This window comes from Phycodurus eques, chromosome 13 (assembly GCF_024500275.1).
Source record: "Phycodurus eques isolate BA_2022a chromosome 13, UOR_Pequ_1.1, whole genome shotgun sequence".
In the NCBI taxonomy this organism is placed as follows: domain Eukaryota; kingdom Metazoa; phylum Chordata; class Actinopteri; order Syngnathiformes; family Syngnathidae; genus Phycodurus; species Phycodurus eques.
In genome coordinates this window covers 7,469,555-7,485,682 of record NC_084537.1, presented here as the reverse complement: position 1 = coordinate 7,485,682, position 16,128 = coordinate 7,469,555, and the positions used below count along the sequence as shown (strand labels likewise).

The following is a 16,128-nucleotide window of genomic DNA, read 5'->3' as shown; positions in this document are numbered from 1 at the left end:
GAAATGGTGACATCTGTTGGTGAGTTGATGCCAGTACATGTATTTATTGAATCTCAGCGCCCTTTGCACATTGGTCAATTTACCGGACTATTGCTATATTAGTCATTCAAACTGCTCTAATTGCTAGATTGCTTTTTACACAATTGTCAAAAAAAAAAAAAATAATAAAATAAATTGTACCGGCCTAAAGAAGGAGAAAAGGATCTATACAGGCTGGCCAGACGGAGGGATCGAGATGGGAAGGATGTGCAGCAGGTTAGGGTGATTAAGGATAGAGATGGAAATATGTTGACTGGTGCCAGCAGTGTGCTAGCTAGATGGAAAGAATACTTCAAGGAGTTGATGAATGAGAAAAATGAGAGAGAAGGGAGAGTAGAAGAGGCAAGTGTGGTGGACCAGGAAGTGGCAATGATTAGTAAGGGGGAAGTTAGGAATGCATTAAAGAGGATGAAAAATGGAAAGGCAGTTGGTCCTGATGACATTCATGTGGAGGTATGGAAGCATCTCGGAGAGGTGGCTGTGGAGTTTTTGACCAGCTCGTTCAATAGAATTCTAGCGCGTGAGAAGATGCCTGAGGAATGGAGGAAAAGTGTGCTGGTGCACATTTTTAAGAACAAGGGTGATGTGCAGAGCTGTGGGAACTATAGAGGAATAAAGTTGATGAGCCACACAATGATGTTATGGGAAAGAGTAGTGGAGGCTAGACTCAGGACAGAAGTGAGTATTTGCGAGCAACAGTATGGTTTCATGCCTAGAAAGAGTACCACAGATGTATTATTTGCCTTGAGGATGTTGATGGAAAAGTACAGAGAAGGTCAGAAGGAGCTACATTGTGTCTTTGTAGATCTAGAGAAAGCCTATGACAGAGTACCCAGAGAGGAACTGTGGTACTGCATGCGGAAGTCTGGAGTGGCAGAGAAGTATGTTAGAATAATACAGGACATGTACGAGGGCAGCAGAACAGCAGTGAGGTGTGCTGTAGGTGTGACAGACAAATTTAAGGTGGAGGTGGGACTGCATCAGGGATCAGCCCTGAGTCCCTTCCTGTTTGCAGTGGTGATGGATAGGCTGACAGATGAGGTTAGACTGGAATCCCCGTGGACCATGATGTTTGCAGATGACATTGTGATCTGCAGTGAAAGCAGGGACCAGGTGGAGGAACAGTTAGAAAGATGGAGGAATGCACTGGAAAGCAGAGGAATGAAGGTTCGCCGAAGTTAGACAAAATATATGTGCATGACTGAGAGTTTTTATATTAGAGAGCTTTTATATTGCTGTTATTATTTGTACTGTCTTTTGTAGAACCTCTGTATGTGTTACGCATATTGAAGAATTGAAAAAAAGTACCTTATAACCTTGTAGTCCCCTTGTCCACTCTGTCCCTCAAAACCATTTATGTCTGGCTCCATTTTCAAGAAACATCAGGATAATTAAAAAATAAGCAGAGAGAGTATTCCAAACTCCCCTGTTGCACAGCAAAACTGTTCCAGCACAAAGGCATAAAGATCCACCATTCTGCAAGGCCATGCAGCTGAACAGGACAGGTTTAAAAATAAATAAATAAATAAATAAAAAAGGAAGAAAAAACAACGGATGGGTTCTATACAGTTCTGTTACTGTGGGTATCAGCTCATATTGGAATCAAGGGAAATCAGAGGGCAGATCAAATGTCAAAGAAGGCTTTATAATTTCCACAAACTGAGCATCGAAAAATTAATGTATTAGTGTTAGTAAGACAGAAATAAAACATATCAAAACACAGAAATTGATGACGAAATGGCAAAAGCCGTGAGGACAACAGCACTGGATTGAACAACACACTTTTTTTGAGATAGGAAAGCATCATCCTGGAAAATGTCACTGTGGACAAGAATAAACAATAGAATCTGGAAAGAAGACAAACTATTCATCTTTTGGAAAAAGAAAAAGAGCAAAATTGTAAATGTTGTCAAAATTTATATTGGATTTAAAAGGCAAACAATTCTGGTTAGAAGACAATGAAGACATTTATTGTATGTAGCATAGAGGATATATAGTTTTTTGTTCTTAATTTTGAAATAGATGAGGAGGCTTACCAATTCACACTCCATACCAGTAAGCGGCGGTAATGCCTTAAAAGGTTATTTGCCAACCAACATTATGCCACAAGAAAAAGAAGACCTACGACTCTACTTCCTTGCTCGTTTTTCACAAAACTATCATTATATTCAGAAATTAGTACGAAACGGACTGAGTCCTCGACACAGTACGTCCATCACCACTTTACTGGATTTAAACATCAATCACTACATCTTCCAGTCCGGGCAGCACATTGAAGCTTAGCTTATTTTAGCATAGCTCACTAGCCTCAAACAAAAGCTCGAGTTTGAAATTGATGGTATTACGGAGTGAATATGTGTGCAAGAACGACAGCAAAGTATCAGGGAGAACTTTCTGGAACAAAAGAGGAGAACGAGGGTCAAATACTGGAGGCTGTTTTCAAGCAGTCTCAAGTTGTGTTACACAGAGCAGGTTTGTACAATTATTTCTCTCACGTGTTTCGTAAAGAACTGCCTGATATTGTGAAAATATTCCTGTTTATTTTTTTAATGGAATCCTCATTACTATGATAGGGAAGGATAGTTTTCTTTAACACCGGTATTGAAACTATACCACGGCAAAAACCGAATACAAAAGTAAAAGCAGTGGAATAATGGCAGAACTTCAATTTCTGTGTTTTTGTCAAGTCAAAAATATTAGGAAACTAATTAGGATACTCTTGATGAAATCATAAAAATACATTTTGAGCATTTGAACGAGGCTTTACACGATCAGGATTTTTGGGACCGATCAGCGAGTTTAAAAAAACGATAACTGATCACCGATCTGATCACAAGATGGAGCATTGTGTCTATTTAGATGACTTGTTCATTTACTGTATATACTTGTGTACTTAATTGCTCCAAAAATATATTTACAATAAATAATGTATCTTTGTTTTATTGTTCTATTTATGCCAGTGAGGCATAGTGACAAACATAACAAATGAATGGTCTTCTATTAGATGGCAGGAAGTACATACAATAATTAATGTATCCATTAATGTATGACATTTTTGTTTGTTGGTTTACCGTGAGATTTTTCATTTATAAAATATGTTCCTGGGCTCCATAAAGGTTGGAAATAACTCCTAGTCAGATCGCGTATTCTAATCAGTCAGGTCAAACCAACATTACAACATGACAGACATAATGGGTGATAACGTGCTGTAATTTAATTACAATAAAGTAATTTGATTACAATAAAGTAATTTCATTCCAATAAAGTAATTAAATTACTTCACACACACCAAAACTTTAGAACATGATTCGACAGAACGGCGGTATGTTTACGTACAACCGTTAGTGCTAGCACTAGCTTGCTAGGCTACACAACATTTTGTTGCCTGCTTGCAAGTCACATCGTATTGAATGTACGTGAACATACCTCAAGCAGTCCTTGAATGAACGTCCACTCCAGAGCACCGGTGACCACCAACACGCGTTTTTCACCATTTTGTTCTTGTAAACACACGGTGCGATTTATTGTTGTCGTCGCCGTGGTAACGAGTGTATCCGGTCGCATTTGAGTTGACAAGATAAAGCCCAGTGATTGTAAAAAACGTGATGCGATGGTATCGGAATACAAGACTTTAGTTAAAGTCTTGACAGTCTTGAACTGTCAAGACTTTGTCTGACAAAGTGCAATCGTGAACGACCAAATTTGTCTTATAGTCTGATCCGGGCATTAAGTGTTGTCTGTCCCACACCGCGGACATGTTTTTTTAAAATAACTTTATTGGTGGTCAGATATTTACAGTACTACGTACAAAGACACACGATAAGGCTAAAAATAAACTAACTTTTGGATTCGAATATACTGTACACGACGGCGACATTGAGTAAAATGTCTTTTGCGGAGCCGATCAGTGACGTCATTGATTGGATCGGCGAATTATGACATTAAAGCCGATCTGCATAAAATGCTAATTATTAGATTTTACACCGATTTTATTGGGCTGATCGGTGTCGGCAGATATTCAGCATTTTATGCTGATCGGCTTTAATGTCATAATTCGCTGATCTGATCGTCTCCGCAAAAGACATTTACTCCGCGTCGCCATCGTGCACAGTATATAGTATAAGTTCAAAAGCCAGTATTTGTGATGGTATGGGGCTGTGTTATTGCCAATGGCATGGGTAACTTACACATCTGTGAAGGCACCATTAATGCTGAAAGGTACATGCAGGTTATGGAGAAACATATGCTGCTATCCAAGCAATGTCTTTTTCACGAACGCCCCTGCTTATTTCAGCAAGACAATAGCAAACCACATTCAGCCCAGTGTTAATACGTGGCTTCGTAGTAAAAGAGTGCGGGTACTAGACTGGCCTAACTGCAGTCCAGACCTGTCTCCCATTGAAAATGTGTGGCGCATTATGAAGCGTGAACTACGACAACTGTTGAACAGCTGAAGCTGTACATCAAGCAAGAATGGGAAAGAATTCCACTTACAAAGCTTCAACAATTAGTGTCCTTTGTTGCCAAACATTTATTGAATGTTGTTAAAAGAAAAGGTGATGTAATACAGTGGTAAACATGACCCTGTCCCAGCTTTTTTGGAATGTGTTGCAGCCATAAAATTCTAAGTTGCTAAAAACAATAAAGTTTATCAGTTTGAACATTAAATATATAGTTTTTGTAGTATATTCAATTAAATATAAGTTGAACATTATTTGCAAATCATTGTATTCTGTTTTTATTTGTTTAACACAACGTCCCAACTTCATTGGAGAGGCCTGTAATTTTCATTATAGATGTATCTCACCTATGAGAGACAAAATGGGGGGGGGGGGGGGGGGGGGGGATCCAGAAAATCATATTGTCTGATTTTTTTAAAATAATGTATTAGCAAATTACGGTGGAAAATAAGTATATGGTCAATAACAAAAGTTCATCTCAATACTTCGTTATATACCCTTTGTTGGCAATGACGTTTTCTGAATTCACAAAGTTTTTTTCACACACTGTTGCTGGTATTTTGGCCGATTCCTCCTTGCAGATCTCCTCTAGAGCAGTGATGTTGTGGTGCTTTCAACTCCCTCCAAAGATTGTCTATGGGGTTGCGCTCTGGAGACTGGCTAGACCACTCCATGACCTTGAAATGCTTCTTACGAAGCCACTCCTTCGTTGCCCGGGAAGTGTCTTTGGGATCATTGTCATGCTAAAAGACCCAGCCACGTTTCATCTTCAATGCCCTTGCTGATGGAAGGAGGTTTTCACTCAAAATCTCACGATACATTCATTCATTCCTTTACACAGATCAGTCGTCCTGGTCCCTTTGCAGAAAAACAGACCCAAAGCACCCACCCCCATGCTTCACAGTAGGTATGGTGTTATTTGGATGCAACTCAGCATTCTTTCTCCTTCAAACACGACAAGTTGAGTTTTTACCAAAACGTTCTATTTTGGTTACATCTGACCATATGACATTCTCCCAATCCTCTTCTGGATCATCCAAATGCTCTCTAGCAAAGTTTAGATGGGCCTGGACATGTACTGATTTAAGCAGAGGGACACGTCTGGCACTGCGGGATTTGAGTCCTTGGCGGCGTAGTGTGTTACTGATGGTAGTTACTTTGTTACTTTGGTCCTAGCTCTCTGCAGGTCATTCAATAGGTCACCCCGTGTGGTTCTGGGTTTTTTTTCCCACCGTTCTTGTGATCATTTTGTCACCAGATCAAGGGAGAGTATCAGTGGTCTTGTATGTCTTCCATTTTCTCATAATTGCTCCCACAGTTGATTTCTTCACACCAAGCTGCTTACCTATTGCAGATTCAGTCTTCCCAGCTTGGTGCGGGTCGACAATTTTGTTTCTGGTGTCATTTGACAGCTCTTTGGTCTTGGCCATTGTGGAGTTTGGCGTGTGACTTTTTGTGGTTGTTGACAGGCGTCTTTTATACTGATCATCTTCTTTTCCTTTCGGCTTGTCCCTTTAGGGGTCGCCACAGCGCGTCATTCCTTTTCCATGTAAGCCTATCTCCTGCATCCTCCTCTCGAACACCAACTGCCCTCATGTCTTCCCTCACGACATCGATCAACCTTCTCTTTGGTCTTCCTCAAGCTCTGTTGTCTGGCAGCTCCATCCTGATCATCCTTCTACCAATATACTCACTATTTCTCCTCTGGATGTGTCCAAACCATCGGAGTCTGCTCTCTCTAACTTTGTCCCCAAAACATCTAACCTTGGCTGTCCCTCTGATGAGCTCATTTCTAATTTTATCCAACCTGGTCACACCTAGAGCAAACCTCAACATCTTCATTTCCTCTACCTCGAGCTCTGCTTCCTGTTGTCTCTTCAGTGCTACTGTCTCTAATCCGTACATCATGGCTGGCCTCACCACTGTTTTATAAACTTTGCCCTTCATCCTAGCAGAGACTCTTCTGTCACATAACACACCTGACGCCTTCCTCCACCCGTTCCAACCTGCTTGGACTCATCTCTTTTTCTCACGCGCTAGAATTCTATTGAACAAGCTGGTCAAAAACTCCACAGCCACCTCTCCTAGATGCTTCCATATCTCCACAGGAATGTCATCAGGACCAACTGCCTTTCCATTTGTCATCCTCTTTAATGCATTTCTAACTTCCCCGTTACTAATCATTGCCACTTCCTGGTCCACCACACTTGCCTCTTCTGCTCTCCCTTCTCTCTCATTTTCCTCATTCATCAACTCCTTGAAGTATTCTTTCCATCTATCTAGCACACTACTTGCACCAGTCAACATATTTCCATCTCTGTCCTTAATCACCCTAACCTGCTTCACATCCTTCCCATCTCTATCCCTCTGTCTGGCCAGCCTGTATAGATCATTTTCTCCTTCTTTAGTGTCCAACCTGCCATACATGTCATCATATGTCTCTTGTTTGGCCTTTGCCACCTCTACCTTTGCCCTGTGTCGCATCTCAATGTATTCCTTGCGCCTCTCCTCAGTGCTCTGTGTCCCACTTCTTCTTAGGTAACCTTTTTCCTTGTATGATTTCCTGTACTGTGAGGTTCCACCACCAAGTCTCCTTCTCTCCTTTCCTGCCAGAAGATACACCAAGTACTCTCCTGCCTGCCTTTCTGATCACCTTGGCTGCAGTGGTCCAGTCTTCTGGAAGCTCCTCCCGTCCACCGAGAGCCTGTCTCACCTCTTCCCGAAAAGCTGCATAACACTCGTCCTGTCTCAGCTTCCACCACATGGTTCTCTGCTCTGCCTTTGTCTTCCTAATTTTCCTACCACCACGAGAGTCCTCTTACACACCACCATCCTATGCTGTCTAGCCACACTCTCCCCTACCACTACCTTACAGTCGGTAACCTCCTTCAGATTACATCGTTTGCACAAGATGTAATCCACCTGCGTGCTTCTACCTCCGTTCTTGTAGGTCACCCTATGTTCGTGTCTCTTTTGGAAAAAAGTGTTCACTACAGCCGTTTGCATCCTTTTTGCAAAGTCTACCACCATTTGTCCCTCCAAGTTCCTTTCCTGGATGCCGTACTTACCAGTCACTTCTTCATCACCCCTATTTCCTTCACCAACATGTCCATTACAATCTTTACCAATCACGACTCTCTCTCCGTCTGGGATGCTCAGAACTACATCGTCTAGCTCCTTCCAGAATTTCTCCTTCACCTCTCGGTCACATCCTACCTGTGGGGCACAGCCACTAATCACATTATAAATAACACCCTCAATTTAAAGTTTCAGCCTCATCACTCGGTCTGATACTCTTTTCACCTCCAAGACATTCTTCTTCAACTCTTCTTTTAAATTAACCCCAACTCCATTTCTCTTCCCATCTATAACAAATAATTTAAACCCTGCCCCTAAACTTCTAGCCTTACTGCCTTTCCACCTAGTCTCCTGGACACACAATATATCAACCTTTCTCCTGATCGTCATTTCAACCAACTCCCGAGATTTTCCTGTCATAGTCCCAACATTCAAAGTCCCCACATTCAGTTCTAGGCTCTGTGCTTTCCTCTTGTCTTTCTGCCAAAGAACCTGCTTTCCATCTCTTCTTCGACTTCGACCCACAGTAGCTGAATTTCCAACGGTGCCCTGCAGGTTGACGCCGCCGGTGGCGGACGTTGTTAACCCGGGCCACGACCGATCCGGTATGGAATTCTTTGGATGAACGCTCATATTTGTTTGGCAAAGTTTTAAGCCGGATGCCCTTCCTGACGCAACCCTCTGCATTTATCTGGGCTTGGGACCGGCCTACAGTTTGCACTGGCTTGTGCCCCCCATAGGGCTGCATTCCGATTCTGACTCTCAATAAACCTAAATTATAATAATAAGAAAACACAACGGAAGCTTAAAAACTCCACTGTGACACAGTAAAACTGTTCTGGCATAAAAGGGATACAGCTCCTCCATTCTGCTTGACCTAACAGCCGAACAGGACAAAAAATAAAAAAACCCTAGTGCCTAGTAGGGCTGTCAAGATTAGTGGACTATTCACGACTAAGTCAACGATCAAAATCAACAACAATCAATTTAATAGTCGAAGTTATTTATTTTATTGAAGATTTGCTTTTCTCTCAGAAGTGACTGAATCCTCCTGCTGCTCGGCGTGCTCGCCTGCTTGTCTGCCTTCTGGCTGTGACGCACGTGCAGTCATGGTTATCCGGGTCTTTCTGGTGACGGATATGCACAGTCGTAGTCATCCAGGTTAGATGTGTGACATCGGTTTATCGTTCCCAACCCTACTAGGCACAGGAATATCTCGGCATAGCCATAGCAGATAAGGAGGCATCTGAGAAAGTTGCACCTGGGTTTGAGACTTTCTCCATAGCAGTCGGTTGTCGAGGGAAGCAGAAACCACCCTCAAAGTTTCTTTGGCAACTCACCTGAGGTTTCACGGTTGTCTTTAGGTAGTCAACGTTAGCATTAATTAACTGTGTTCTCCCGACAAGTGCTGCTACGTCAATATGAGGGGAGGTCATTTTCAGGTCAGGGGTGTCCAAACATTTTTTCTCAGGGCTGCATGCAAAAAAATAAAACAATGCCAGGGCCACTTTGAGATTCTTTCTTTAATTTATTCACCACGCTAAAACCAATCCATCAAGAAATCTTTTGGAAATCTGCTACAGCATAGCTTTCTGTTAAAAGCGATAAGGCAAATAATTCAGGATTTTTCAGAATTTTGGGGTGGCCCACTACCCCTGTATACTACCAGAATAGATCTGTACCTACAAATCTCCACATTCAGAACCAAAACGTTTTTTTGTTGTTGTTGCAGGAGTGGTTTGGAACGCCAGCGATGGAGGGTGATTACTGGACTTGATTTTACCAAACCAAATGTGTTTGTCTTCTTGTGTCCTGCAGACAGTGAAAAATATATTCACCCTGAGCAACAGGTGCCAGAGTCCCCTTACATTAAAAAGGAAGAAGAGCACCCTCACATAAAAGAGGAAGAGGAGGATGATATTACCAAGTTGACACTGATCTCTGTCCCTTTGAAGAATGAAGAAGATGAAGTTCAAAGGAGCTTAAGGCAACACATAACAGGTGATGGTGACCACTGTGGAGCATTCAACTACATAAAGTCACACACTCCTGCCGACAATAATGATGATGACCAGTCTGAAGGTGTTATGACATGTCACACTGACAACAAATATTCTCAGTGTGGGAAAACATTTAGTTCCAAGGGGAATTTGAACATTCACATGAGAACACATACTGGAGAGAAACCCTTTACCTGCTCAGTTTGTGGTAAAACAGTCTCTCCAAAGGGAAATTGGATAAGGCACTTCAGTACACACACTGGAGACAAACCCTTTTCCTGTTCAGTTTGTGGTAAAAGTTGCAATAAGAAGACAAATTTAGCAAGACACAAAATAATACACACTGGAGAAAAACCTTTTGCCTGTTCAGATTGCGGTCAAAGATTCTCGCTAAAGTCGCATCTAACAAAACACCAAAAAACACACACTGGGGAAAAACCTTTTGCCTGCTCAGTTTGTGGTCAAAGTTTTGCTGAAAACGGAACTTTGACAGTACACACAAGAACACACACTGGGGAAAAGCCATTTGCCTGTGCAGTTTGTGTGCAAAGATTCCCTGAAAAGACGCAATTAACAAGACACATGAGAACACATGCTCAAGACAAACCTTTTGCCTGCTTAGTTTGTGGTAAAAGGTTCTATATAAAGGCAAATTTAACAACACACTCAAGCACACACACTGGTGAGAAACCATTTAGTTGCAGTGTGTGTTTTAAAAGATTCTCTCAAGTTAGAAGTGGGCTATCCAAGTTTGGGCAGTCACAATTTAAGAGCTGCACAGGAATTTATTATGTGTATATACAGCAGCTGAAATAATTTTTTAACGTCGCCATTTGTCTCACTAAATAGATTTCCAAAGGTGCTATTGACATGAAATTTTCACCAGATGTTGGGAACAACCCAAGTAATTCATACATACAAAGAAAGTAGAACAAATAAGGTCAGAAATTAAGTTGTGTGTATTGATGTGAAATGATATAGGGGAAAAAGTATTGAACACATGAAGAAAGGGAGGTGCAAAAAGGAATGGAAATCCAAGAAAACACCTAAAATCTATCAATAATCAAACAGCAATTCAGCCCCTTGTCAGTACTAATGAATATCAGCTGGTTCAGTCCTAATTGATGGCCTACAAAAAGGTCTCGTTGCCAAGGTGTGAGTCAAGACACATCTCATGATTGGTCAGAGCAGCGAGCTGTCTCAAGACCATCGCAAACTAATTATTATAAATCATAACGATGGCATTAGTTACAGGAGCATAGCTAAGCTTCTGAATGTTCCAGTGAGCACGGTTGGGGCCATAATACGGAAGTGGAAAGCCAATCATACCACCATAAATTTGCCTCGATCAGGTGCTCCTCGCAAGATTTCTGACAGAGGAGTGCAAAGAATAATCAGAAGCATTGTCCAAGAGCCAATGACCACATGTGGAGAGCTTCAAAAAGACCTGGAATTTGCAGGTACTGTGGTCACAAGGAAAAAAGTGAGTAATGTAACCCGTTCCCATGGCCTGTATGCATGCGCACCACGCAAGACCCCTTTGCTGGAAAAAAAAGCATGTCAAAGCTCAATTCATGTTTGCTGAACAACATTTGGACAAGCCAGTTAAATACTGGGAGAATAATGTCTGGTCTGATGAGAGCGAAATTTAACTGTTTGGATCCCATAATGCACACCATGTTTGGAGGGGAAATGGCACTGTCCATCACCCTAAAAACACCATACCAACAGTGAAGTTTGGAGTTGGAAACATGATGGTGTGGGGCTGCTTTTCAGCAAATGGTACTGGTAAACTTGACATTATTGAAGGAAAGATGAATGGGCAAATCTACCGAGACATTCTTGACAAAAAGCTGCTGCCACCTACGAGGATGATGAAAATGAAACGAGGGTGGACATTTTATCAGGATAATGATCCAAAACATATGCCAAGGAAACTCTCAATTGATTTCAAAGGAAAAAAAATAAAGTTGCTAGAATGGCCCAGCCAATCACCTGACTTGAGTCCAATCGAAAATCTATGGAAAGAACTGAAACTCAAGGTCCATAAGAGAAGCTCACGGAACCTTCAAAATTTGAAGACTGCTTGTGTGGATGAATAGGCCAAAATCACACCAGAGCAATGCATGTGACTAGTTTCTGAATATAGGAGGCATCTTGAAACTGTCATTGCAAACAAAGGCTTTTGTACAAAGTATTAAATAAAGACCAGTTGGCGTGTTCAATACTTTTCCCCTGTGTCATTTCACATTTTTACACACAACGTAATTTTTGAGCTTATTTGTTCTACTTCATTTGTATGTATGGATTACTTGGGTTGTTCCCAACATCTGGTGAAATATGTATGCCAATAGCATCTTTGGAAATGTCTTAAGTGAGAAAAATGGTAATGTGTTAAATACTTATTTCAGCCGCTCTGTCTTTTTCACAAAAACCTGTGGGGAAACGCACAAAAACTACTATAACCTATTGAGAAGGACTCGGCGAGCAAGAAATAGTGAGGTTTTTCCTTTTTCCTGCTTTCACCTCTTCGCTCCACCTGTACCGTCAACCTTCCTGCAATACCGTGAGCTTTCCCACAATTCCGCAGTAATACATCTGGTGTAGAGGTGACAGAAGTTACATACATTTGCTTTAAATAATGCGGTAAAGAAAATATAATAGTCTCATCTGCAAGAGGCTGTGGTATGTCCCTGCGAGCCTCCTCTCACTAGACACTCTGACTGTCTTTTCTTGTCTGACAGTGCCCAGTTGTAAAGTAATAATTAAGATTAAATTATAGGCATTAGATGGGGTCAGAGAGGGGTGATTTTTCAAACGATTATTTTAATAATATTCAACTGTCACGTCATACAGAGGGCGGCACGGAGGTCAACTGGTTAGCACATCCGCCTCACAGTTCTGAGGACGGGGTTCAAATCCCGTCCCCACCTGTGTGGAGTTTGTGTGTTTTCCCCGTGCCTGGGTGGGTTTTCTCTAGGTAATCCGGTTTCCTCGCACATCCCAAAAACATGCGTGGTAGTTTTGCCAGTAGGTGTGAATGTGAGTGCAAATGGACCAGTTCAGGGTGTACCCCGCCTTTCGCCCGAAAATAGCTGGGGTAGGCAGCGGTATAGAAAATGGATGGATGAATGGACGTTGTACAGACAGTTTTAACATATATGACATTGGTCTTTTTACAAAACCGCAAACTACACTTTTAAGTGACGACCCTGGCACGGAATAAATTTAACTCGTGAATTAAGGTACATCCGTAAAAACAATAATGCACATCAAAGTCCCAACCGGAGATTTGACTAACAAACCAAATGTTTGTCTTCTTGTGCCCTGCAGACATCAGTGAAAAATATCTTCGTCCTGAGCAACAAGAGCCCCCTCACATTAAAGAGGAGGAGGAAGAGCCTCTCCACATTAAAGAGGAAGAGGAGCCAGAGACCCCCTACGATAAAGAGGAGGAGCACAATAATATCACCAATTTGCCAACGTACTTTGTTTCATTGAAGAGTGAAGAAGAAAAAGACGATGTTCAAAGTGAGGAGAGCAGACAGGCGGAGGCCCCAAGCAGCAGCTCAAGTCAACACATGACAACCGAAAGTGATCAAGAGCAATGTGGAGGATCCCAAGAAGATAGTGACAACATAACTTCAAACTCTCCTGTTGACTGTGATGGTAAACAGTCTGAAGGTCGTATGACATGTCACACTGACAACAAATGTTCTCATTGTGAGAAAACATTTAGTTCTAAGGGGAATTTGAACATTCACATGAGAAAACACACTGGAGACAAACCTTTTACTTGCTCAGTTTGTGGTCAAAGCTTCACTGAAAGAGGTACTTTGACTGTGCACTCAAGAACACACACTGGTGAGAAACCTTTTATATGCTCTGTTTGTGGCGAAAGCTTCTCTGTAAAGGCAAGTTTAACGAGACACGTAAGAACGCACACCGGAGAGAAACCATTTGCGTGCTCATTTTGCGGTAAACGATTCATTGAAAAAGGTACTTTGATAAAACACACAAGAACGCACACTGGGGAGAAAGGCTTTGTCTGTTCAGTTTGTGGTAAATGTTTCTCTGAAAAAGGCACTTTGAGAAAACACACAAGAACACACACTGGAGAGAGAGGTTTTGCTTGCTCTGCTTGTGGTAAAAGCTTCTCTATAAAGACAAGTTTAACAAGGCACACAAGAACACACACTGGAGAGAAACCTTTTACCTGCTTAGTTTGTGGCAAAAGCTTCCCTGCAAAGTCTTGTTTAGCAAGGCACACGAGAGTACACACTGGAGAGAAACCTTTTGCCTGCTCAGTTTGTGGTAAAGGTTTTGCTCAAAAGCCAAATTTAACAGCACACAAGAGAATACACACACGGGACAAACCTTTTGCTTGCTTAGTTTGGGGTTAAATATTTTCTGAATAGATGTGTAACAAGCCACACAAAAACACACAAGGGTGAGACATCTTATGTATGCTCAGTTTGTGGTAAGAGATGCAATAAAAACACAAATTTAACAACGCAAAATAATACACACAGAGGATGAACCTTTTGCCTGTTTAGTTTGTGGTAAAAAAAAAAAACGTATATCAAGGGCAATTTATCAACACTCGAGCACACACTGGTGAGAAACCTTTTGTTGCAGTGTGTGCTAAAAGATTCTCTTGGAAACAGAATGTTGAGAGACAAAAAGTGTGCTGGTGAGAACAGCGGTGGCCAATGAAGCTGCGGCTTATCTGTGTTGGGGATCATTGATTCATTCCCTACTCCTTAATCACTACATGGAAATTTTCTATAAACAGTAGTGGAGTATGTAGTTGACTTATCAGTCAATTTAAAAATAGGAACACGTATTGGTAGCATGTCCAGTGATATTTTATTCTTAATATGAGCACTGTCCAAGTTCAGTAAAAGAGGAAAACATTATTTGTGTGCAGATAAGTTTTTGTTGTTGATGTGCCAATTTATCAAAAGGGAGACAGTAATTACTTTTTACTTTTGTACTTAGAACATGTCAGAGTATGTACTTGTTTACTTGAGGACAGGATGTGAATCTGTGACTCTGCTTTTACCAAGAGTCTTATTTTACACAAGTACCAGTATATGTACTTCTGCTGAAGCACAACAAGTGAGTAGTTTTGCCACCTCTGATTGTTGGATACCTCTGAAAGATTATTCTCAACGATTAGCCTGTGGTGGCAGCACGGTGTCCGACTGGTTAGAGCGTCTGCCTCACAGTTCTGAGGTCCGGGGTTCAATCCCCGGCCCCGCCTGTGTGGAGTTTGCATGTTCTCCCCGTCCCTGTGTGGGTTTTCTCCGGGCTATCCGGTTTCCTCCCACATCCCAAAAACATGCGTGGTAGGTTGATTGGGGACTCTAAATTGCCCCTAGGTGTGCATGTGAGTGCGAATGGTTGTTTATTTATGTGTGCCCTGCGATTGGCTGGCAACCAGTTCAGGGTGTACCCCGCCTCCTGCCCAAAGATAGCTGGGATAGCCTCCAGCACTCCCGCGACCCTTGTGAGGATAAGCGGCTCAGAAAATGGATGAATGGATAGCCTGTAGTGTAACGTGTTGTAATTCTTGGGGTATTACCACCAAACATGGCCACAAGGAGTAAAATCTTTTTTGTTGTCATTGACCGTGAAGATGATACACAGTGGATCCTTATCTACTGTAATTTTTCTCATGTGATGAATAAAATATCTTATCAATGAATGCATCTATCCATCTATTTATTTTATCTATGATCTACAGTGTTTACAGAAAGTATTCAGACCCCCTTAAAATTTTCACTCTGTTATATTGCAGCCATTAGCTAAAATAATTTAAGTTCATCCCCCCCCCCTCCCCCCTATTAATCCACACACAGCACCCCATATTGACAAAAAAAACAATTGTTGAAATTTTCTATTAAAAAAGAAAAACTGAAATATCACACATCCATAATAAGTATTCAGACCCTTTGCTCAGTATTTAGTAGAAGCATCCTTTTGAGCTAATACAGCCATTGGTCTTTTTTGGAATGATTCAATGTGATTTTTCACATCTGGATTTGGGGATCCTCTGCCATTCCTACTTGCAAATCCTCAACAGTTCTGTCAGGTTGGATGGTGAATATTGCTGGACAGCCATTTTCAGGACTCTCCAGAGATGCTCAATTGGGTTTAAGTCAGGGCTCTGGCTGGGCCATTCAAGAACAGTCACGGAATTGTTCTGAAGCCACTCCTTCGTTATTTTAGCTATTTACTTGGAGGGGTGATTGTCTTGTTGGAAGGTGAAACTTCGGCCCAGTCTGAGGTCCTGAGCACTCTGGAGAAGGTTTTCATCCAGGATATCCCTGTACTTGGCTGCACTCATCTTTCCTTCGATTGCAACCAGTCGTCCTGTTCCTGCAGCTGAAAAACAGCGCCACAGCATGATGCTGCCACCACCATGCTTCACTGTTGGGACTGTATTGGACAGGTGACGAGCAGTGCCTGGTTTTCTCCACACCTGCCATTTAGAATTAAGGCCAAAAAGTTCTATCTTGGTCTCATCAGACCAGAGAATCTTATTT

At 41.7% G+C, this 16,128-nt stretch overlaps 1 protein-coding gene across 2 annotated transcripts; it reads left to right on the top strand.

Annotated features, from left to right (window-relative positions):
• The first annotated feature begins 2,149 nt into the window (after nucleotides 1-2,149).
• LOC133411636 (oocyte zinc finger protein XlCOF6.1-like) lies at nucleotides 2,150-15,291 on the top strand. 2 transcript variants are annotated; one of them, XM_061694223.1, is made up of 3 exons: nucleotides 2,150-2,511; nucleotides 9,396-9,578; nucleotides 12,911-15,291. In XM_061694223.1, the coding sequence occupies exons 1-3, from the start codon at nucleotides 2,394-2,396 to the stop codon at nucleotides 13,978-13,980; spliced, it is 1,371 nt and encodes a 456-aa protein (XP_061550207.1). In that variant the 5' UTR covers nucleotides 2,150-2,393; the 3' UTR covers nucleotides 13,981-15,291. The 2 variants fall into 2 exon arrangements, with proteins under 2 accessions (XP_061550207.1, XP_061550208.1); XM_061694224.1 differs by lacking the exon at nucleotides 9,396-9,578.
• Nucleotides 15,292-16,128: the final 837 nt, after the last annotated feature.